The 22,836-nt window shown below is 31.6% G+C and overlaps 2 protein-coding genes and 1 long non-coding RNA gene across 4 annotated transcripts; 1 reads left to right on the forward strand and 2 right to left on the reverse strand.

Moving 5' to 3' along the window:
• Positions 1–1,578: 1,578 nt before the first annotated feature.
• Positions 1,579–4,175, reverse strand: LOC25494281 (uncharacterized). Of its 2 annotated transcripts, none has more exons than XR_003010985.2 (6): positions 3,918–4,175; positions 3,579–3,711; positions 3,216–3,278; positions 2,959–3,057; positions 2,685–2,802; positions 1,579–2,116 (listed from the first exon to the last, which is right to left on the reverse strand). It is a non-coding gene; the product is annotated as an uncharacterized lncRNA (long non-coding RNA). The 2 variants fall into 2 exon arrangements; XR_005646016.1 differs by having other exon boundaries at positions 2,685–2,812.
• Positions 4,176–6,944: 2,769 nt separating this feature from the next.
• LOC25494282 (AFG1-like ATPase) lies at positions 6,945–11,790 on the reverse strand. Its single transcript, XM_013603117.3, has 15 exons — positions 11,514–11,790; positions 10,953–11,229; positions 10,770–10,849; positions 10,493–10,587; positions 10,246–10,368; positions 9,973–10,042; positions 9,631–9,717; positions 9,371–9,436; positions 9,168–9,260; positions 9,023–9,079; positions 8,799–8,927; positions 8,593–8,683; positions 8,257–8,345; positions 7,639–7,832; positions 6,945–7,362 (listed from the first exon to the last, which is right to left on the reverse strand). Exons 2-15 carry the CDS (start codon positions 11,188–11,190, stop codon positions 7,272–7,274), a joined length of 1,503 nt encoding a protein of 500 aa, XP_013458571.1. The 5' UTR covers positions 11,191–11,229; positions 11,514–11,790; the 3' UTR covers positions 6,945–7,271.
• A 6,617-nt stretch (positions 11,791–18,407) lies between these two features.
• LOC11443815 (transmembrane protein 208 homolog) lies at positions 18,408–22,116 on the forward strand. Its single transcript, XM_003610204.4, has 5 exons — positions 18,408–18,591; positions 18,826–19,019; positions 19,778–19,862; positions 21,504–21,569; positions 21,656–22,116. Exons 1-5 carry the CDS (start codon positions 18,508–18,510, stop codon positions 21,746–21,748), a joined length of 522 nt encoding a protein of 173 aa, XP_003610252.1. The 5' UTR covers positions 18,408–18,507; the 3' UTR covers positions 21,749–22,116.
• The last annotated feature ends 720 nt before the right edge of the window (positions 22,117–22,836 follow it).

Genomic DNA, 22,836 nt, shown 5'->3' on the forward strand with positions numbered 1-22,836 from the left:
GCAATTTTTGTGTCCCCAAAAATGGGTAAATCTTATCTTTGCTCTCATGACATTTCACCTTAGAATTCTGCTCTTCACCCAGCATTTTTCGTTCGCGCCCTGCAGTCATTCCAAAAATACCCCTGCGCTAGTTAACTCATGCATGTTATAAACTCAGTGTGAGTTAACTCACGCTAGGGAAAATGTGAATTTTCTTATTCATTTGGCAGCTAGTACTGCTTTATGTGTAATTGCTATATATGCTATACCATGTAGCAAGCAACCTTGTTCTATCCACTAGTTCATATTAAAGAATTTTATCTAGTATAAACACCTGTGATTATACCATGCAGCAAGTAACTCTCGGCTGAACAAGTGGAAATTTTCTTAAGCTTTTTAGACAATAGTGGTCGCCACCTAATCATAGGCTAATATAGCCATCTTAACATGTGTTGTTTGTCCAAAACTCCACCTCATCCATCTTCTTTTTCATTGAATGCAATCTGGTCAACTTCTGATTTTGGATTGAAATGCATCTTGGCTATGCAGCAATAAAAACGCGACTGTCCTTTTGGAATTATGAACTAGCGTGAGTTAACTCACGCAGCGTTACTTAACTAGCGCATAGTTTTACACTTGCGTTAGTTAACTAGCGCAAGGGTAAATTTGAAACGGCTGCAGGGCGCGAGCAAAATATGCAGGGTGGAGAGCAGAATTCTTCACCTTATGATTCTCGAACTCGAAAGCCACCACACAACTTAAAAGCCACAACCCTAACCCCAAAAAATCAAATTGTATAGGTTGAGCATTGATGCTAAAAATAAACTTACGAGATTGGAGGAGAGTGGGAGAGAAGATAAGATAGGGATGGCGTATTTTTTTAAAATTTATAAAGTATTCAAGCAATATAAAATAGAACTACTGTTGAGAGGGATCTAGTGTACCTTAGACTTAATTTGGATAATTTAACAGGATTTTGTAAACAGATTTTTTTTATAGTAAAAAAATCAAACACTTCAATTTCTCATGCGTTGGAAACATGATCTTTTTTTAAAAAAAAATCTTACTACTAGTTAAGGTGCTTGAAGAGTGGTCTATGACCACTTATTAGCATTTTTCTAATTTAAAATGAATGAAAAGAAGTGAAATTGAATGAAGCGGAATAAAAATTTCATTTTACAAGTTTGGATATATTTTTAAAGTTCGTTTCCCAACTATTGTGCGTATGAAAAAATTTGGATGGGAAGAAATACACACCTTTTATTCCCATAGTTCCCAACATGTTTCCATTCCCAGCATATTTTTCGAAGAAGATTAGTTACCACTATGTTGTAAACTTTTACTTTTTTTAAGAGTAAACTTTTACCGTTGACACCGTAAGATAATTATTATGTAAAATTAAAACATTATTCTTCATGAAAATAATTTAAATTTTTTAGCTTATGAGATGTCCCATTCATGAAATAACCCACAAATGAATATCCACATATCTACTATGATACTGACACTACTACATATATAAGATTTAGTAACACTTTAAAATTGTAACTAAATCAAAAACAACTGTTACTATTTAGATCTTGTAACATTTGACAAATGTTAGGTAAAGCCGTGTTACTAAATGATTTCAGTAACATTTGAGAGTAAAACTTGCAACACTTAAAAATTGTTACTATGATAATCCGATCAGTGGTTCCAGGGAAGAATACATATTCTGATATTGTGCTATGTTAATTAATGCTCACAAAATAAGTATAGACAGACTATGAAAAATTACAGATATAGATATATCAAATCATGAACTCGGGAAACAGTCTAAATGGTTCTACAAATTCAGAAAACCAATAATTTTTGTAGCAGGAATGTTATAAAAGTTTACCTCCAAATCCCCAATGTTCAGCTCATCAACTAATTAAGTCAAAATTCTAACAACCTCAAAATCTGGAGCCATTTTTTTAGATGAACCAGCAATATCAAAGCCACATTGATAAAATTCAGGGTATCTTCCTTTAGATGGATTTTCTCTTCTGTAGGCTTTAGCTATTAGGTACCTTTTTAAAGATGTCAGACCATCCATATCTGCAAATCTAGAAAATGGAACTGTCAAGTCAGACCTCCAAGAACAGAGCTCCCCACCCTGTTAAACAAGTTGATTACCAGTTAGCATGAGGTGAAATTTAACTTTATCTATGGATTTGGTGCAAACAAATCCTTAATGGCGGTCTGGCTTAAAAAGCAGAATCTAGATTCATGAACAACTTGTTTCACTTATAGAGAAAAAAAATGTTAAAAAATTTCATTTATTTGAATGCTGTAAAAAAATATTTCTCCCAAATATTCTTAAAACAACTTAAGTAGTTAAGAAGTGAATAACCGATAAAACCTTATCAGCAATATCATAAACCAACTTTGAGATTTCTCCATATTTTCCTATGAGAGCTTCTCTCAATTCAAAGACCGGTGTATCCAAGGTTGTGGCGCCATGCCTCTCAAAAACTTCTACCATTACTCAAAAGGCTTTCTTTCTAATAGTCATTTGTTCTTTAGCGAAATCATGTGTCCCCTAAATAATTAGAACTTACAATGATCTATGCTACTGTGAAGTGTCAAGCAAGCTATTTTCTTGTAATAGACTCAAGCTGATAAATAGAATAAACTCATTAATAATTATTCATGTGACAGAGTGGATCAAATATAATACTCACAAGTAACTTTGATGGTAGGAATAGGGAAACATCTTTTGATATATCTTCCCAACACAGGACATGCCAAAATCACATATACTTTCACCAAATAGATGACTTGTACCTCTTTTTCTGAATCCTGCAAAAAACTAGCAGACATATTAGTAAGTAATAGCAATATATTAAACAAAAGCATATGAAAACTCAAGAAAAACAGCATGTAAAAATTAATGAACTAAGGGAGGGAAAGAAAAATGTCATGACAGTTGTAGTCTAAGGAAGGGAAGAATGGTACCTCTAGGCTACAAAACAAGTCCCTGACAGAAAGGACTCAGACAAGCATTGATTCACAAAGAATGCAGTATCTCATTTCACTGGCTTAGCGACACCAAGACTGTGAGATTGAAATTGAACTGTTTTATCAATCACTTCATGACAATGGAACATTAACATTTGCAATATTTGCAAAAAACTTGGAAAGAAATATGAGCATTGGACCATGCACATAGTAAAAGGAATCATTTTAAAACCAATCAAAGTGGAAGTTTATACCTCAGATGCCACTGTTCCCATCTTGGTGCAAGCCATCAATCACACTTAAGGTCATTGGCAGATCTGCAAACAGAACCAAATAATTCAAAAACAAAGATTAAGCCACCAAATATGGTAGATTAAATGGTAAACAACAAAACACAATAGTCTCAAAAAGCAAAACATAATTTAGGAACAAATAGCTTCCTTAGGCATCATAATCCCAATTGAAAAATCTATAAATAAGTAAATAAGCATATGTTTTTACAAAAAGTTCTACTTCTACCAACCAGTCATCTTTCCTAAATAAGCACACAATTGCAAAACACAGTCAAATTTCATTGAGTCAAATTATCGAACACCTGATAGGCAGCACAATAATACCTTGCTAAAGAATAATGAACAAGCTTCAACTGCAATTGGAAGTTCAATGCCGCTGCATTTTTTATGCTCTGATGGCGGTGGTTACCGAATTCGATAAAATCTCAATTACATCAAAAATTAGAATCAACTTAACCTAGAAAATGTCAATTACATCAAATCAGAATCAAATTAACTTAGAAAATGTCAACTGCATCAAATCAGAATCAACTTAACCTAGAAAAGTAAATTTCTTAACCAAAGTTAATAATCAACTTAAAATCAAATCAAATAAACCTAGAAATATCAAGTTATGAATTGGATTTATTATCACATCACCTTAACTTAAACATAAAAAATTACCTCATCAAATCAGAAGAATTAACCCAAAAAATCCAAATTTTTACTCAGCGATTGGAACAGAATGAGATTGCGATGAAGAAGTTGACCAGAACAATTTCGATGAAGGGATTGCGAAGAGGAGCGATTGTGATGAAGATGTGAGAGTGATTGAAATGAAACTGATGAGGAGATGTCATGAAGAGATTTTGATTAAGCAATTTTGACAAAGCTATTTTGGGATAAAGCCCTTCTGAGAAAAGTGATTCTATGAGAGAGATATCTGAAATGAAAAATAAAGTTGTATAAATCTATAAAAGTTAAACTAATTAAATAGTATTAAAAAACCTTTTTTGGGTGAAATAAAACTGTAGTTTAAATTTTATTTTTATAATATTGAAAATAATTGTTGTAGTGATGTAACACTTTTTAAAAAATGTCACATATAAGATGTTGCAAAAGGTTATATGTGTCGTAGTGTGAACTAGTGAAGCAAAATAGCAAATGAGACATTCCAACACATTGTGCAACCAAAATCAATCACAACTCATTCATAAAACTCGTATATAATCAAATAATTGCAATGCAAAATTGTATTAAAAAAGCAATAAGCCAAGTTTTACAAAGGCCCCGTTTGGATTGGCTTATTTTGAGCTTATGTGGGCTTATCTACTTCCATAAGCCTTTTTAAAGGTGTTTGGGTAAATAAATAAAAATAGCTTATCATAGTTTCATAAGCTGCTTATGCCATATTTTAATAAGCCTAAATTTTCAGCTTACCCTCTGGCTTAACAAGGAGCTTATGAATTTATGTAACCTCCTTCGATTCTCTCTGGATCCACTTTTTCAAAACATATATTTTAATTATAATTTTTTTTGAAGGAATATTTTAATTATAATGTTAGTTATCTTTGGCGGTGTATCAGTAACAAAATTGCTATATACTTATCTTACTATACTAAAGTAACAAACGTAACTAAGATTTTTTTTTTTTTAAGAAGATTTTTATTATTTTTTTTGTTACGTAACAAAATGAAACTGAATAAAAAAACAAATTTAACTTGTCTTTTTTGGGTAACAAACTGCACACTAATATCAATATATATGATATGTTTATTTACACCTCTAATGTTAATTTTGTCTTATATGAATATTGATATTTTTTTTAAGAACAAATATTGATTATACTATATATATATATATATATATATATATATATATATAATTAATATGTTATAATATTGTTTTTTTACACCTTGATTAATTTTATCAAAAAAAATCTTGATAATTGTGGTTCAATTCTTTGATTTTTTTGTTAAATTAAAAATATTTAAAATTTCGATAATTGCTTATGTAATGTCACATCCAAACACTTCAATTTATGTAAGTACTTTTTAGTGTACATATCCAAACATAAATAGCTTATCAAGTATAAGAGCTTATGATATAAGCTCTAATGTTATAAGCACTAATGCTATAAACATCTATATAAGATGTTTATCCAAACGGGGCCAAAAGCTCAAAAATAATTACAATATATCAATAACTATCTTTATATTGTATCAATAGCAATGGATTTATAAATGAATAGCTAGCAATAGCATAATGGAGGCCACTTGGAGAAGGAGAAGAACGCACGGGAAACCAAAAAGAAAATTAGAAGAAACGAACTATTCAGTGAAATAGAAAATAAGGATAACATAGTATTATATGATTAATAGATTCCATTTCATTGCATACGCCTCAAAATAGAGGTAATGAACAATTGGATAAAAGGATGGTTTGAAATTGAATGAATTTCATTTCACTTTTTTGCAAAAATTAAATAACAGAATTTAACTTCACAATGCTTCTTTTCATTATATTTCATCAATTTCAAAAAGTTGTGTGGAGATTTTACCATTTGTGAAATTAAGGGTCAGAGTTTTTACCGCAGAACAGACATGTGGTCAAACATGAGAAAACATATTCTGACAATTTACATGTTTTTATTTGCTTTTGACACTTTTGACTTTCTAGTATCAGAGGTTGTTGACCTTCCACATAGAGTTCAAAGGGCCATGCATAACAATGTCATGACTCTTAAGTCCATAAATATTGTATTTACAAAGATTGGTTTTGCTATCCAAAAAGTTCTAACTCCATAGCTTGTTGCCGCCTGCTCGCCTTCTATTCATGTATAATTAATCGTTCTTCAATATAAACAAAGTCCATTAATCATAAGTACGTACTTATCCACATAGTCGGTCGTAAATTTTTTGATGCCGTGGAGGTAATTTTTTTTGTTGCAATAAAGACTTAATATAAAAGACATGTAACAAATGTCATTAATGACTCAAAGTTTCAAACCATCTCAAGACCTTAATAAGAGTTTGTTGACGAAAGTACTTACATGTTATCCATCAACTATAACTCACTGTCAATTAGAAATATGAATCAATCATTACCATAATCCATTGGTATCTTACGTGGAAGTTGTCTGATCCCTAAAAATCAAGGTGCATGCGCGTGCGTCAATATAAAACAAAGTGAACTACAAGGTGTGTGCTGCTGACTGCTGATCTAGTCATCTCCACTTGCATTTATATGAGAAAATAAAATATTTTCATTGGAGCATTATGCAGACAAGATATATGCAATCATGATCCATGAGGACTAAAATAAATATGTTTTGTTTTGCAAAATTATATTAACCAACAATAAATACGCTAAATTGCATTTTTTTTCCCTTAATTAAAATTCGATTTATTTTGGTCCCTTAACTTCTCTCCGTTACACATTTTGATCCTTTCTGTTAGTTTTAATTCAAAAACGTTAGGTTTTCTTCATCTTCTTCTTTTTTTCATCTTCATATCATCTCCATCAACCTTCAACAACAAGAATCTCAGAAAAATTTCAGAAGAACATGAAGAAAATCTAACATTTTTTAATTGAAACTAAGGAAAGGACCAAAATGTGTAATGGGGAGAAGTTAATGAACCAAAATAAATCGAATTTTAATTAAGGGACCAAAACGATGCTATCTAAATAGTTAAGGGACCAAAAATACAATTTAGCTCAATAAGTGCTTAGCAAGACTTTAACTCTGAATTGAATTTTTATACAACACTCCATTGTTCATTATTTTGGTGCTATGCCAATAACTATGATACTAACTAGTCTATAACACACTCCGCTCTTTGTGCAAGTGCCAAATCTAACGGTCTGCAGATGGACCCCTTTCTTTTATTTGAAATTATTGTTTCTGTTTTTTCTTTTCACCAATATTGTTGTTTGTGTTACAATCATTATTCACCACTTGACCCCATTTTCACTTCCTATGTATGCTACAACAACAATAGTAGAAATCAAACTGATACAGATTCTTGAATCCTATCTTCAAGCTTCAACGACATTCTGATCCTCTCTTTCTTTCTTTTCTGCTAATGCATGATGCTCCAAGTATTCTCTGCTGTTGATCTCTGTCAGTCTGTATTCAATTTGTCACATAATTAGTAATCATTAATCATGGTCATTTCTGCACTATTTTGAAATTAAATTTCCTTGCTTTAGTTCATATTGGTGTCATTTTAAATTTGTCACTAAACATCCATTTTTTGCCGTATTTTATGAATAAAAACCAAACAACGGGGCAATTTACATTGCACTTGTAGCACCTCAACCTCTAGAGTTTGTTCATGATCTTAGACAATTTAACCTAACCAAAACTAATTATACATTTTTTTTATAGATATATATATCATACCTACTAATGGTGCGGTCTTTTGCAAACCCTAGTTCATTGTCAACACAAAGGTCAGCCTCATCATTTTTTCTCGATCTCGAAGAGGTCCTGGGTGCCCTTTGTTTAGCCTCGGATATTGTTACTATTTTTTGAAAGAGATCAAGAGGGCTACCATCAGCTGAACACAATAATCTGGCTTTGTTCTCATATATCACCTGTTACCACAAACAAACAAAGCATGGCATTAATTTTACTCTCCCCGCAGGAAATAGAAATATAGAGGGTAACTAAAATGCATAGGATTATCCGTCCCAATGATGCCTTATCGAAGTGGAATAAGCTTCATATTCTTATAAAATCATTAAAATTAGAATTTCAGGTATGCAACTTTGATTTATAACAATTCTTAGCTTACATAATCTTATTCATAGCTAGGTTTAAGAATCTCATTCTTCGACTTTTCTGGTCAAAAGTCAATATCACAGGAAATAGGGCAAGTGACTGGGCCTGGGCTTACATAGCTAGGTTTAACTTAAGTAGAACAAACTATTAAGATATGAAATGCTTGGTAAAATTTAATCACACTCACAGAAGAGAAGACAAAGTTTAAATGCGGGCAAACCATTTAAAAGGACTTACATCCACCAAAGTGACAAACCTATGTGCAGCTGCTTTATTACTAAGCCCAAAAATCGGGATGCCATCAAGTGCTAAAGTATGAAATTTCTCTGAAAAACAAAAACAAGACATTGTGTAACATTGATTTATGGATCTCTCATATAATGGAAATCTGTAAAATTATGAAGGACAACAAATACTTACAGAGTAATTGTAAACCGAAATTATCACAATGAAAGAAAGAATACAAAGTTTCCACAACAATGAAATCATTATCTGACTATTAATTTAAGGTTCCAAAATTGAAACCCTCATTTGCATTTTGCATGAGAAAATTCATTGAAACATACAACTTACTGAATAATCCAAAATAATCTGCAGCTCCAAGAGGTTTGTCACAAAGTTCTTCAAAAGGAAAATAGGCACATCCATTAGCTCCCAATGGGACCTGATGAAGAAAATGAGCAATAGCTAAAGTTTGATGATAACAACAACAACAACAATAATGATAATAGTGATGTGCTCTCTGTATGTGTATCTACGATATAAAATTTAACACATACGTGAAGTTTTCTTCCCATTACTACTTCCACTTCTTGGGGAGTAGGTGTGCCTTCTCCAATCAACTGCTGAAACTTTTTCTTAAGAAAGCCAGACGAATCACTGCCAACCAAATAGAATCCTTGGCCACCCTACAGTCCAAATTAGCAAAAAAACAAATAATTTAAGATCGACACAAGAAAAACTCAGTTACATTAACAGATATAAGAGTGTACATATGTCATACCGAAGTCATTTTGCGGTAGTCAGTTGATGAACCAATCTCATGAGCTATGCATCTTTCCTACATCAGTATACACATACTAGAAAATTATTACAAAAACAATAGCTTATTTGACACCGTTCCAACTATAAAAATATTTAAAGCGTACCTTCAATGTTGCAATGAAGGGTAGAAAGAGATCCCTCTGCAGTCCACCTTCATATAGATTATCTGGAGCACGATTTGAAGTGGATACTAGAATCTACACTTGTGTCCAAACACATTGAAGAAATGAAGTTTTGAAATTAATTATGTAATGATTCCATAAAATCAAGTTGTATAGAGGCTGAGACATGGTTATATATTACTTACAATTCCTTTGCTGAATAGATGTCTGAACAAGCGATTAAGTATCAATGCATCGGCAACATCTGTTACCTACAGAAGACCAACAAATCTCAAGCTGTGACAACAAAGTATCTGTGATCTATTGCTAAAAGAAAAAAATATACTAAAATTTACCATGAATTCTGCGATCTATTGCTAAAAGAAAAAAATATATCATACTAAAATTTACCATGAATTCTGCGATCTATTGCTAAAAGAAAAAAATATATCATACTAAAATTTACCATGAATTCATCAAGACATAATAAAACTGCTTCGTCAGAAATCTCTCCTGCAACAACATCCAGTGGATCTGACAGGCCCTTGTGCTTCTACAAGGACAGAAAACAGAAAAACTGAAGATAAGCTTCCTCATATTCTGTTTGTCAATTATGCATACAAAGATAACATCATTCTAGAGACTTCAAAAACAAAATTAATTAATGCTCAAAGCATATCATTTAAAGATTCTTAAATAATTTCTTACTCCTAAAGAATACATAACTATTGGAATTCTTCCCTATGTCGAGTAGGGCATAAAAAAAAGGATACATCTAAAAGGTGGTGAGCAGTTTATGTAAACTTACTTGTAATAGGCTATGTACATTCAACATGAAATCGTGAAAATGAATCCTCTTTTTCTTCCAATTTGAGGGCCTGGGGATGAAAAAAATCAAGCATACAATAGAGCTGGTCAGACTATAATGTTTAACCTCATAAGAACACATAGCATAAATATTCGGAAAATGCCTCAAAATATTCCCCTTACAGTGAGACTTGAGAATGCCTCAAAATATGTCTCAATAGCATGTAATACAAAATTAAGAAATCGACACAGAAGAAATTAACATCAAACTCACAATTGATCATAAAACAAGTCCATCAGCATAGTTTTGCCAGTGCCTACTCCTCCATAAAGATATAAACCTTTTACAGGTGAATGCGAAGGATGTGACAAGAGACGAGACCAAAGCCACCCGTGTCTATAAAAAAAAGAGAGAGAGAGAAATTAAATCCAGAGCCTCAACATGATGTGAAAACAGAAACCATAAAGTTCAAGATTTGAACAGACATATCAGCAGGAAGCAAGATAAATATCCTATATACCTTACAGGTTTTTCAGAATTGCGATCCAATTGGCATTCATCGGCATGCTCAACAAGCTCATCATAGAGTCTCTGAAGTTCAGTCAGTGTTTCAACCTACCTCAACAAAAGAAAGGGAAAAAAATTTAAATGATGTAATTACTATATCCTAATAAAGTTCCATGAAGAAATGCATGCATGAATGATACAACAACTTCCAGCAACATTTTCCCAATAAGCCAAAGTAGGGAAAATAATTTCATCAATTCAATTATGCATCATTGAAATACAGACATTACCTGACAACTATCACCATCTACCAATTCGCCATTGGCAATTCTCCGTTCATACTCAACAAGAGGTCCACTTTTTTTAGTTACTGTAACAACAAATTCCAATAAAAATGAGATTAGAAAAAGAGAAGTTTCAATTCACACTTGCATATTTCCAATAAGAAAATTGAGATTCAAAAGGAGCTAAACCTCCATTTGTGATCTTCACAGCATCAGCTGAGATAGATCTTGTGGATGTGTTAATAAATGGATGGTTCTTGAATATGTTTGACTCAGCTTGATCAAGAACTCTATAAGCTGAATTATGAATTTGACAACACTTTTCAAAGTAACAAGGTTTTTCTGCAACAAGATTGTTGATCATAACACAACTTTGTCTCTGATAAACATGTCTCAATTGGCGTAGAGAACGAACACTGATTCTCATCTTCAACAAAACAACCCAACAAATTTTTTTCAGGAATCCCTGGAATAAAAAACAAACATTTATTTATCTATTATGAATCAGAAAAACATGTTACAAACAAAAGAACCAAAAATTAAATAATAAAAAAACTTATCTTTGAGTTCAACTTAATTCAATAACGAATACAGAATTTAATAAAAAGATTCTGAAAAAAAAAACAGATTGAATCGCCATTTTCAAATCCCAATTCATTCCGGTATGTTAGGAAGATTGCTGAAAAAACAATGAAAGAAATAGACAAAAAGAAACATTGAAAGAAGAATAAAAACAATAAAAAAACGAACCTGGAATGAATAATGAAAAGATAAGAACAGGAATTAAGAAGAGAGTCCCAGGAATGAGGGAATGAAAAGGTGAGTTTTTTGGGAGTGAACAGAGAGAAGAGATTTTTGCATGTATTGTAATTGGAACATAACACAACAGATTGATCTACGAGAAAGAGAAAACGTAATTTATTATTATTGTGTCATGTTATGTTTGTTTTGGGGTTTGATGTTTTTTTGAGTTGGACATTTGACTCGGAAAATCACACGTTTGCTTCCACGTTACAATTACAAAGAGTATAGACATCCACTCCAGATGCTGAGTGATGATGCTAATAGTAATAACATTGGTTATGCCAAAAATATTTATTTCTCTCAAAAAAAAAATATATATATATATAAATTTATTTTGCATTTTTCACAAGAATTATTTGTATAGTAATAACTAGCAAGAAAGACAGACACTATCGTGTCCGTCTGTCAACTCTTTCTATTGCGCTAACGCATATGATTATTATGTTTGTTTGTATAATTTTAATTAAATTTTAAAATATTAATGAAAATTATTGATATATTAATTTATAAACAAAATATTATCAAGGCATATAAAAAAATTATTTATGAACTCAACATATTTTAGTTTACCTGCATGTAAAATAAAGATAAAATAATGATATTTTATTGTTTATTCTAATAGTAATTAGTAACATCATAATATAAATGTATAAATGACATGTTAGGTAAAAGAAACATTGTTTTAAACAAAATAATAATTTATTTAAGAATTAAAAAAAAACATAGTTCTCTTTATATATATATAAAAAAAAAAAAAAAACCACGCTATTATAGTATAAGCAATTATAAATCAACAAAGTCAAATAATCCTTCAAATTAATCGTAAACAATTTGAATCATAATCATTTATAAACCAGTAAAGTCAAATAATCCATAAAATTAATCGACTTTGATTAGTTGTAACATGAAAGAAAAAGAAAAAAACTTACAGGTTAGTTCTGAATTCTGATCCAAGGGTTGAGAGAGGTTGAGAAAAACTAAACAATGTGGAAACGAATTATGAGAACCCTACTTATTAATATTTAATATATAATATAGTGCTAACAAATTTTTTCTAAAATATTTTGAGTCCTAATCTTTTTGTTAGATGATTTAAAGTCTAATCTTTAACAATATTTTTTGCTCACGTTTGTTACTAATATTTTTTTATAGGATTTAAAATCCGATTTTAACATTATTTTTTGCTCACGTTTGTTGCTAAGCTTTTTTTAGAGAATTTAAAGTTCAATTTTAACATAATTTTTTGCTCACGTTTGTTACTAATATTTTTTTAAGATGATTTAAAGTCCAATTTTAACATAATTTTTTTGCTCACGTTTGTTACTAAGCTTTTTTTAGAGGATTTAAAGTTCAATCTTTAACATAATTTTTTGCTCACGTTTCTAATCTTTTTTTTAGAGGATTTAAAGTCCAATCTTTACCACTATTTTTTGCTCACGTTTGTTACAATTGATCAAAGGCTAAGAAAGAGAAACTTATATTAATAAAATAAAATAATATTATTAATAAAATAAAATGATATGAAAATACTGTTTTTTGTGTAAGGGATATGAAAATACTTGACAATCTTTATCGGTTGTATTGAGGGAAACACAAATGTACAAACATTTTTTTTTAGGGAAACACATATAGAGCATAAAAGTGGGTGATAAAATAGGAACATGAGTTTTTGTTTTGTGCTAGTTTTTTGTGAGTTTGATATGTTGTTACGGAGGTAAAAGAGGGTTAACGGGATGATTAGTGACATGGATTAGTAATCCACGTGTTATTTTATAATTGGCTAACATTAAGAACATTTCATAAGAAACTGTGTGTAAGTTTTCTCCTTAAATTAAATTATTGTTATATATTTGTTACATGTGTTATTTGTATTTAAAATTAAAATTTAAAATTAAGGGTATTTTTGGAAAGAAAAGTTCAATCCAAAAAATACGTTGAAAGAGGTAATTTTCTTTATATATAGTATAAATATATACAATACAATTATTCGTATAATATTTTTTTTAAACTCAATATCTGATTAAAAACCGAGTAATCTTAAAGATTCATTCTCACCGACCATCTGCAAAGATCACATTTAAAACTAGAACTATGACATAACTCCATATAAATTTAGACCATAAAGAATCGAATCTTCTCTAAAAAAAAAAAAAAAAAATCGAATATGAAATTTAAAAAAAAAAACATACTTTAAAGCTTTTTTTTATCTGTTTAATACACATATATACATAGAGAGACACTATCCTGTTAAATGTTACAAAACCATTTTAATTTTTTATAATTTTTAGTTTCATTGCTAGACAATCCAATCTGATTTTTTTTACACAGATGTCCAAATATATCTCACTATATCTAGACATCTACATGTACATTAAAATATTTGTTTCAAACTCTTCTACACTGAATAAATTATTTTATTTTTTAAACTTTTAATTGATTGTGTTGTATACACTGAATTGAGGATGGATATAATGAATAGTAAAGTTCATCAAACTTTTGTATATTTGGAATGAGAAATAATATTTGAACAACTATTTTTAACAATTTCGGTGACAACTCTCTCATACTTTAATTGTACTTTATTCTCTCTGTTTCTTTTTCTCTCCCTATTGCTATTGTCCAATAAAAATGGAAGAAAAAGGCTCTCACCCAAAATTGTCTAAAATTGGTTGTCAAAATATCATTCCTCATTTGGAATATGTGATCACATGTTCTTGTTTTACAAAGCTTCTTTTACGGTGCATTCATATTTTTTCTCTATTCCCTAATCCATTCCTGAATCAATTCTACATGTGAGACACAAAACCGGTCAAAATCAACTTTTTTTTTATAAAAATAAAACGATATCACATGTTTAATCAATTATATATTTAATCAATTACTTGACCATCAAAATCAATTCTACATGTGATATACACATGTTTCAGAATCTGCAACGTTGACGATCAAGTAATTGATTAAATATGTAATTGATTGACCAACCAACAACCTTTGAAAGACAGAAGGTAATAAAACCCCAAACATCACCATTATCTCTCCCAGTCACCTTCATCCAAAAACACACCTCCCAAAATACCTAAACACCTCCACCAAAGCATACCTACATGTATATTAAAACTGTTGTGAATTCGGACTCAAAATCACACCAATACAAACGATGATGTATGGAGCAAAGGAAAGTAGTAACCAGTATCAAAGTGAACACAAGCAATAATCAGCAATAACATCACCTAGATCTAATCTAAGAATCAAAGTGAAAAGCACAAATCCACAAGCAAAATATAAAGGAGAGAAGAGAGGAACAAACACACCAAAAATTGTTGACCCAGTTCGTCCAACTTGACCTAATCTGGGGGAGAGAATGATCTCTCTAATTCACTATCAATGAGTTCTTACAAAGAGATACAAATGGGTTACAAGAAATTAGCTTCAACAAGTTCACAAAGAACAACCCTAATTTCTACCCATTTTCCCAATCTCACCAATGAACAAGACACTCAATGATTTTCACTCACCCAATGTGTTTACAATGTTTCCCAACCCAAGAGAACTCTAATCAAAGACCCTCAACCCTAAAGTTACCTCCTTTGATTTCCTAAGTTTCTCTCTCTTTCAGCTCTTCTTCAAAAACTACAAAGAACACTTATATAGCAGTCTTCAGCTATCAAAATCGTGTCACATTTTCCCAAATCGTGACTAGTTTGGTGCGTACGACCCAAGGTACGACCAACCTTATCTTGAAAACTTGCCCAGCAAGCCGAAAATCGTGTCACGATTGGACACCCTGCAAAACAGCTCTCGACATTACCAAAATCGTGACACGCCTATGAAATCGTGTCACGATTTCTCTATTTTTCAACTTCATAATTTGAAGTCATAAACAATAAAAACCCTTATAATAACACACGTTACTCTTCCCATACCTGAATCCAATCAAACGACTACGAAACCAATAAAAAAACAGCCCGAACAGTTTAGATGTCTTACACTTAAGACCAAACAATCTATAAACTAAAACTAACATCAACCACCACAAAACAATCAATAGAAGCCACTGAACGACAACTTGAGAGTGACGAAACCACAAAAACTCAGAATCACAAATCAAAGATAAACCAAACAAAACCATCACCACACACAGTGTCGTTTAAGAGAATCAGCAACAAACAAACCTAGATTGAAAAAACAACCACCACCTTTGCCACAACAACAAAAACAATCGATGTCATCTTAACGAAATTCACCTTCGCAACAACAAAATCCACCTTCACAACAACAACACCATATATCGATCCACAATGACAATAACAAACAAACCCTTTCGAATTTTTGAAACCGTCAAAAACACCGCCCACCGTCAAAACAAAACACAACCGGCGAGCAACAGCACACAATGGTGACACATCGACAACAAAGCATCCACAAGCACAATAGTCACAAACACAAAAACACTACCCACGAACACCAGAAACCAACACCACCGTGAAGGATCGGAACCGGAGAAAAACCCCCAATCACCACAAGTACGGCAGATCAACTAACCATACCCCTGACGACGGCAAAATCAAGGTGACGAGGAGGGCTGATGAAACATAGAACAACTCTGAACCAAGACAAAGAGAACGAAAACAACTGCGTCGACGGTTTGGAGAACAGCCCGTTAAGGTTGAATGGTAATGCGGAGATTAAAGAACTCGTCGCATCACCACTGTTAGTGTCTACGTCGAACTGTTTGGATTTGGAGGATGAGAAAGGGAGGAGTGGCTAATTGTGTGGTTGTTTATGGAGGTGAAGAAGTTTTGCAGGAGAGAGAAGGGAGGAGCAGCGCGGCTATTCAATTCCCAACCCCCTCCAAAGAATATGATGCATGATTTATCTAAGTGAAAATTTTGACGTTAAATAAATACACTATGATCAAATACATTTTGACAAATAAATTAAAAATAGCTCTTGTAATAGTGTAAATACTTTATTTCTATTATAGTGTAGTCGTTTTTTTTTAATTGGATTTAATATTTCTTGGTTAATAATTTAAATAATAAAATACAAGGGATAAAACTGCAATTATAATAATCTAAAAGAAGGATAGAATTGTAAGTGACAAAACTAATGTATCACATATATAGGTACATGAATTATTCTTTTGAACCATATAGGTATAGGTGGTATATATATAATGCGTGGATAACGTGATTTATAAAGAATGACAAATGCGCAATCCTATTAAGACAAGCAAAAGCAAATGTTGGAGATGGTGGTTTCATTCCAACCTTAAAAGTCCACCCATGTATAATGAGTTGGAATCATGGTTATATTCTCCCCGATTCCTGACCTAATTAAACATCCTAATCGTCATGTTATTGGACTATTTTATTGTTGTCGTTTCATTTGGATTATGGTCATGCTTGAATTTTTTAATGTTTGGTCGTTAGTTAGTTTTGGATCTGAATTTTTAATGTAAAATGTGTGCATTACCAACAAGTAATTAATAAACTAGATACTCCCCCCGGCTAAAAATAATTGTCTATTTAATATTTTTTCTTAAAATAATTGTCCATTTAGAATACATAACACAACATTTATTATTTTTTCTACTGTTATATTCTTATTTATTGAATTTCATCCCACTCAATTACTTCACTAATTACAATTAATAAAAATAATATTTTAATAAATGATATTAATTTTACCATTAAAATCGACTATTTCTTGACTGGTGCTAGTCACACCCCAAAAAAAACTAGTTACACCCAAATTTATTTAAAATTTTACAATAATACCAAAATTGTCCTCTTCATGTAAATTTTTAAAAACCCATCTTTTATGATCATTCTGAACCCTTACCCCCTTTCATCCACAAATCACCATAGATTTGCAACCAATATCTGAATCAACATATTTATTATTGATCTGTACTATATTCATAAAGATTAATGAATTTCATGAATTTCATTTTCAATGAGTTTCTATTTGTTTATTGTTTGTTTTGGTATGAGATATGTTCAATTTAGATTAGTGTAAATTAAGTTTACTTATGTTCAATTTAGGTTAATGTAAATTTAGTTTACTTATGTCAATGTAAATTAAGTTTACTTATTATGTGGTTAATGTAAATTTAGTTAACTTTACGTTCAATCTAGGTTAGTGTAGATTCAGTTTACATGTATATAAGAGGTTAGTGTAAACTCAGTTTACTCAATCTAGGTTAATGTAAATTCAGTTTACTTATGTTCAATTTAGGTTAATGTAAATTCAGTTTACTTATGTTCAATTTAGGTTAATGTAAATTTAGTTTACTTATGTCAATGTAAATTAAGTTTATTTATGTTAAATTTAGGTTAATGTAAATTTAGTTTACTTATGTTCAATCTAGGTTAATGTAAATTTAGTTTACTTACGTTCAATCTAGATATAAGAGGTTAGTGTAAATTCAGTTTACTCAATCTAGGTTAATGTAAATTAAGTTTACTTATGTTCAGTTAATGTAAATTCAGTTTACTTATTCAATTTAGGTTAATGTAAATTTAGTTTACTTATGTTCAATGTAAATTAAGTTTACTTATGTTCAATTTAGGTTAATGTAAATTTAGTTTACTTATGCTCAACTTAGGGGTTTATTAGTCATTCTGGGGTGTAACTTGTTTTTTTTGGGTGTGACTAGCACCAGTCCTATTTCTTCTTTGAATTATCTTTTCATAACATTTGTTAAGGACGATTTTATAAAACAACGGATAATATAATACAAAATAATTTTCTCATTTTACTCCGTAATTTTAAAATGAATTGGGCTTAGCTAAGATTTGTTGGGCTGAAAATACTGAACGAATTGAGCCCATCGTGAATGTTCCGGTGTAGCACGAATCAGAATCAGATTCAGAAGAAGAAGCATAGCAATTAGCAGCGATTTCATCGCCACCGGTAACGTTGTTTGGTGAGAGAAATGGCGAATCAAGGTGCTAAGAAACGCAAAGAAGAGAACTCTCGTCACATCACCAAGCTCCGCCACATCATCATCGCCTGCAATGTACTCTTTCTCTCTCTGATTTCGATTTCAATTTCAATTTCATTTCACTTTGCTTGGATTTTTTTAGTTATGATTAGTTTTTTTCCTTTTCTTTTCTAGAAATGAATAGTAATTGATAAATTCTACTGGTTATTGATACTGAAAATATGGATGCATGTGAATACAATTAATTTACTGTTGTTCAAATTAAGCTATTGCTTTTTGATTCTGATTACCTGATTTATTATTGAACAGGTTATTTATTTAATAATTAGGATGTTAATCTTCCATTCAAGCTTCACCTGGAAGCATTGGATTGGCTTGGTTTTGACTTCTCTAGCTTATTATTTTCCTTACCAACAACTTGCTAAGATGGCAAAACCTAGTTATACACAAGACGGTGAGCTCTTAGATGGTGGTTTTGATATGACTACTGGTGGAGTTTGCGGGTACGACTCTGTCTTGTCTTGTCTTCTGGTTTTTGTAAAGATCTCCATAAGCACTTATGGAAAATGAGATTTTAATAGATATCACAATAACTGAGTTGTTTAAATGATAGCTTCTTATACAAGTTAAAAGTATTTTATTAATCTCATTTTTTTCCGTAAATTCACCCGTTTAACTCATCCCTTTAGACCTATAAGCTTATACGGACTTTTTCATGGGTCTCCATAAACTTATTTTAACAGGGAAACTCCTGTTAGTTAGAAGCTAATCCAAATTGTGCCTTTTGCAATCATTGTATGTGTACAAAATGTGCATCATGATTTAGAAAATTATGATGTATTCGTGCCTATGGTTTTTTGACTTAATCTTTTGTAGTTTTTCTTTCGGGGAATTTTTGTAAATAACATGGTACTCGGTGTTGAATGTTTTTGAAGCTCTTAAATTTGTATGACCTGTACTATATTTTACTGAAACTAAAATGAAAATAAATAAAATTAGCAATTTCTGTCATCATGCATAAATGGTTGACAGATATAACTGTTGAACAAAAGTGTTGTGTATATATTGTAGGCTGTAGCCTATGGAATTTGGTCCCGGGATGAATCTAAAACTTGTTCATAGTGAGATAATCCTATAGGTCTAGGGAACTCTTATTTGAAACCAAATTATATAGATAAAAATGAAGTTCAGATATATTGAATGTTTTGCTATCTTCTGATTGTATGATAATTCTTCACTTATTGTTGGTCATATTTTGCAGCTATTTACATGATGTTATCTACATAACATGCTTTGTGCAAGTTGCTTCCATCATCTCTGGAAAGTTCTGGTACATATATCTTGTGGTAAGTTCCAATTTGCTTCTAGATAAGCTTTTGGATGGTTGTATTGGCACAAAAATGTGGTTTACTTTTAGAATGTAGGACTGTAATTGTTAATGCTGTAGTCACACTCCGACTCTGTGTTGCACGGGTGCGGGTACGGGTACGGGATACGTCATTTCTCAAAAAACAAAGGTACGGGTACGCAAGGATAAATAAAAAATTTAATATAAAATAACATAGCATGAGGAAATTATATTGCTCAACCGGCGGATTCAAACATGTAGTTCCAGTAGGAAAAGGAACTTGTACTGGATTTGCTTTTTCCTTAGCAATTCTGTCAAGTTCTTTCATCTCGGCAAGATATTCATTCGTCACTTTTGAACAAATAGCTATCCCTTGTTCTTTTCTCGGAGCAAATGACATCTTATTCTAAAATAAGAACCCTTGTATATATATTGCGATAGTTGCAGTTCCAGGTTTGCATTATTTCCTTTTCCTTCACATTTAATTTTGAAATGAAAAACCTTATTTTCTCAAGAAAAAAATGGTTATGCGTACCCTGAGAGTACCACCGCCGTACCGTAACCGTACCAAGGTTTAAAAAAAAAATTGGTACATCATGGGTGCGTACAGTACCAGTACCCATGGAGTACCCGTACTCCCGGTACGGGTACGTTTTGCAAATTGGAGTACCCGTGCTTCAGAGCTCCGACTGGTGCCACTTCAAAGAATGTAGTCTTAGCTACAAAGTTCTATTATCTACAAGGTTTGGCAGTGTGTGAGTGTATGCACATTTGTTCTGTTGTGAAAATAATTATTCGCCAAAAAGAGGAGGTTATCTAGGGCTTCGTTTGCGAGTTTGGAGGGGAAGGGAGGGCTTTGGAAGGAAAAAAAAAGGAAGGAGCAAGTGGAAGAAATAGAGGACTTTGAGAGGGGAGGGCTTTGGGGGGGGGTTCATTTTTCTTCATAAAACAAAATCCTCCTCATTTGGGGGAACTCAAAAATTGTATAGGAGGACGATTTTTGAGGGTTCTGGGGGGTTTATATGAATTCTTCAAATTCTCTTTCAAAAAAAAAAATGAATTCTTCAAATTTAATCTATGTTAAAATATCCTTAAAATTTAAAATGTATTAATCATACACAGTAGTTTATCATTCTCTAAAAAGATACTCTTTCAAAAAATATGAAACATTTCTCTATTTTCCAACCTCCCAAAGCTCACCCCTTCCCATACTCCCAAACAAGCCTAAACGTTATTAGATTTACTTATTAGTGTATGTCTGAAAGATAGTACATATTGCAAACTTTTATGTGCCAGAAAGCAACCAACTTGAAGGAAAAGGGATTGTATTGCTAAACAGAAGGAGGCGCACAAAACATTGTGTGCTTTATCATTTAACTCCTAGTGACTTCTCTCACACTGGCATAGTAGTTGTTTATATATGAATTATATCAGGTGCTGTGCAATCAACTGTGGTTGGGGGCTGTTTGAATTATGGCTTATATTTTTCTTTTTTGCTCCTAAAATATATATTTACTAGTTGAAGTTAAAGTTTTAATCAATACTCGGACATATATGAAATGGTAAAACCCTTTATTAATCATTAAGCGAGATTGCAACGACCTTCACTGACACGGTTGCTCCCTTGATGGCATGTCAGATACCAGCATTTGGAGCATACCAATCCTTTGGCTTGATTAAAGGATTTTTGCCTCAAGGTTCAGAGGTATGGTCACCGTCTTGATAAATTTTCATTTTCAGGCCACAGAAAGGTTCATAGTAACTTCAATTGAGTATGCATTTTGTGATTAGGAATCGGTTGAAGATGAAAAGACTCGCAAGAAAAGGGAAAAGATGGAAAAGAAGGCATCCAGACCTAAGTTTGTCAAGACACGAACCAGATAGTTTGCTGGAATGGAAGCCCAGATGCACAATATCACCCAATTATCCAAGATTGATGGAGGGTTTTACTGTAACTTAAAGTTATTACAAGTTTCATTTTAGCCTGAGTTAGTTTTTCATGTGCAACAATTTCCTTTTCTTATGCCCCTCTATTTAGGGAAAGAAAACAAGAACATGTATCCTTTACACAATTTATAAAAGTTCTTGTAAGGACTAACCTCTATGGGATACTTGGATTAAGAGTTGTCCAGTCTGTAAAGATGCATTGCATCAAATTACTCGAAACATTTCAAGAGTTAATGTCGTGGAATTGTGTAAATGGATATAACCTCGGCATTCTAAATCTTACATGTGTGTTTTTAGAGTGTTTAGTTTGTTCATCTGAATATTCAATGCACCTTTCCAAAAGCTGTCTCGAAAACAGGGCAAAGAATAAGATGTGCAAGGAATACATTCGCCTGCTCCTAAGGGGGTGTTTGTTTCCAGGTTATAAAATTTATTCCTAGGAATATGAGGATGGGAATGCACTTTCCCATGTTTGGTAGAAGGTAAAAGAAAAATATACCTGGGAACAAATTATACCCAGGAAAATTTTTAACCCATGATCTCCCTATTTTTATTCCCATGAAAAAGGAGTTGGAATGTTTTATTCCTAGGAATGACATTTGCCTTGCTACATGAAAACCCCACTACCACCATGTTTTTTCAACTGCCAATTAATTTCTATTTTTTTCTTTTACATGCTCTACATCAAGACATTGTTATAATGTATGTTATTATATGTAATTCATCTATTATTTCTTTATGTTCTTTTTGGTTTGTGCAAAAAAATATTTATGTGTCTATTAAAGTTTTCAACAATATTGTTCTATTATATCAATCAACTATATTTTATCAATCAACTATATGAAAACATAATTTTATTTCATGGTGTATTTTCAAATGCTTCAAGTTATAATGAAAATAAAATGTAGTAAAATAAATTCAAATTGATTTAGAAACAAGGTAGAGGTATTTTTGTAACTGTATCATGTTTTTTCTAGGAATATATATTATAAACTAAACAACAATTAGCTATTTATGGGAACATT

Source organism: Medicago truncatula, chromosome 4 (assembly GCF_003473485.1).
Source record: "Medicago truncatula cultivar Jemalong A17 chromosome 4, MtrunA17r5.0-ANR, whole genome shotgun sequence".
In the NCBI taxonomy this organism is placed as follows: domain Eukaryota; kingdom Viridiplantae; phylum Streptophyta; class Magnoliopsida; order Fabales; family Fabaceae; genus Medicago; species Medicago truncatula.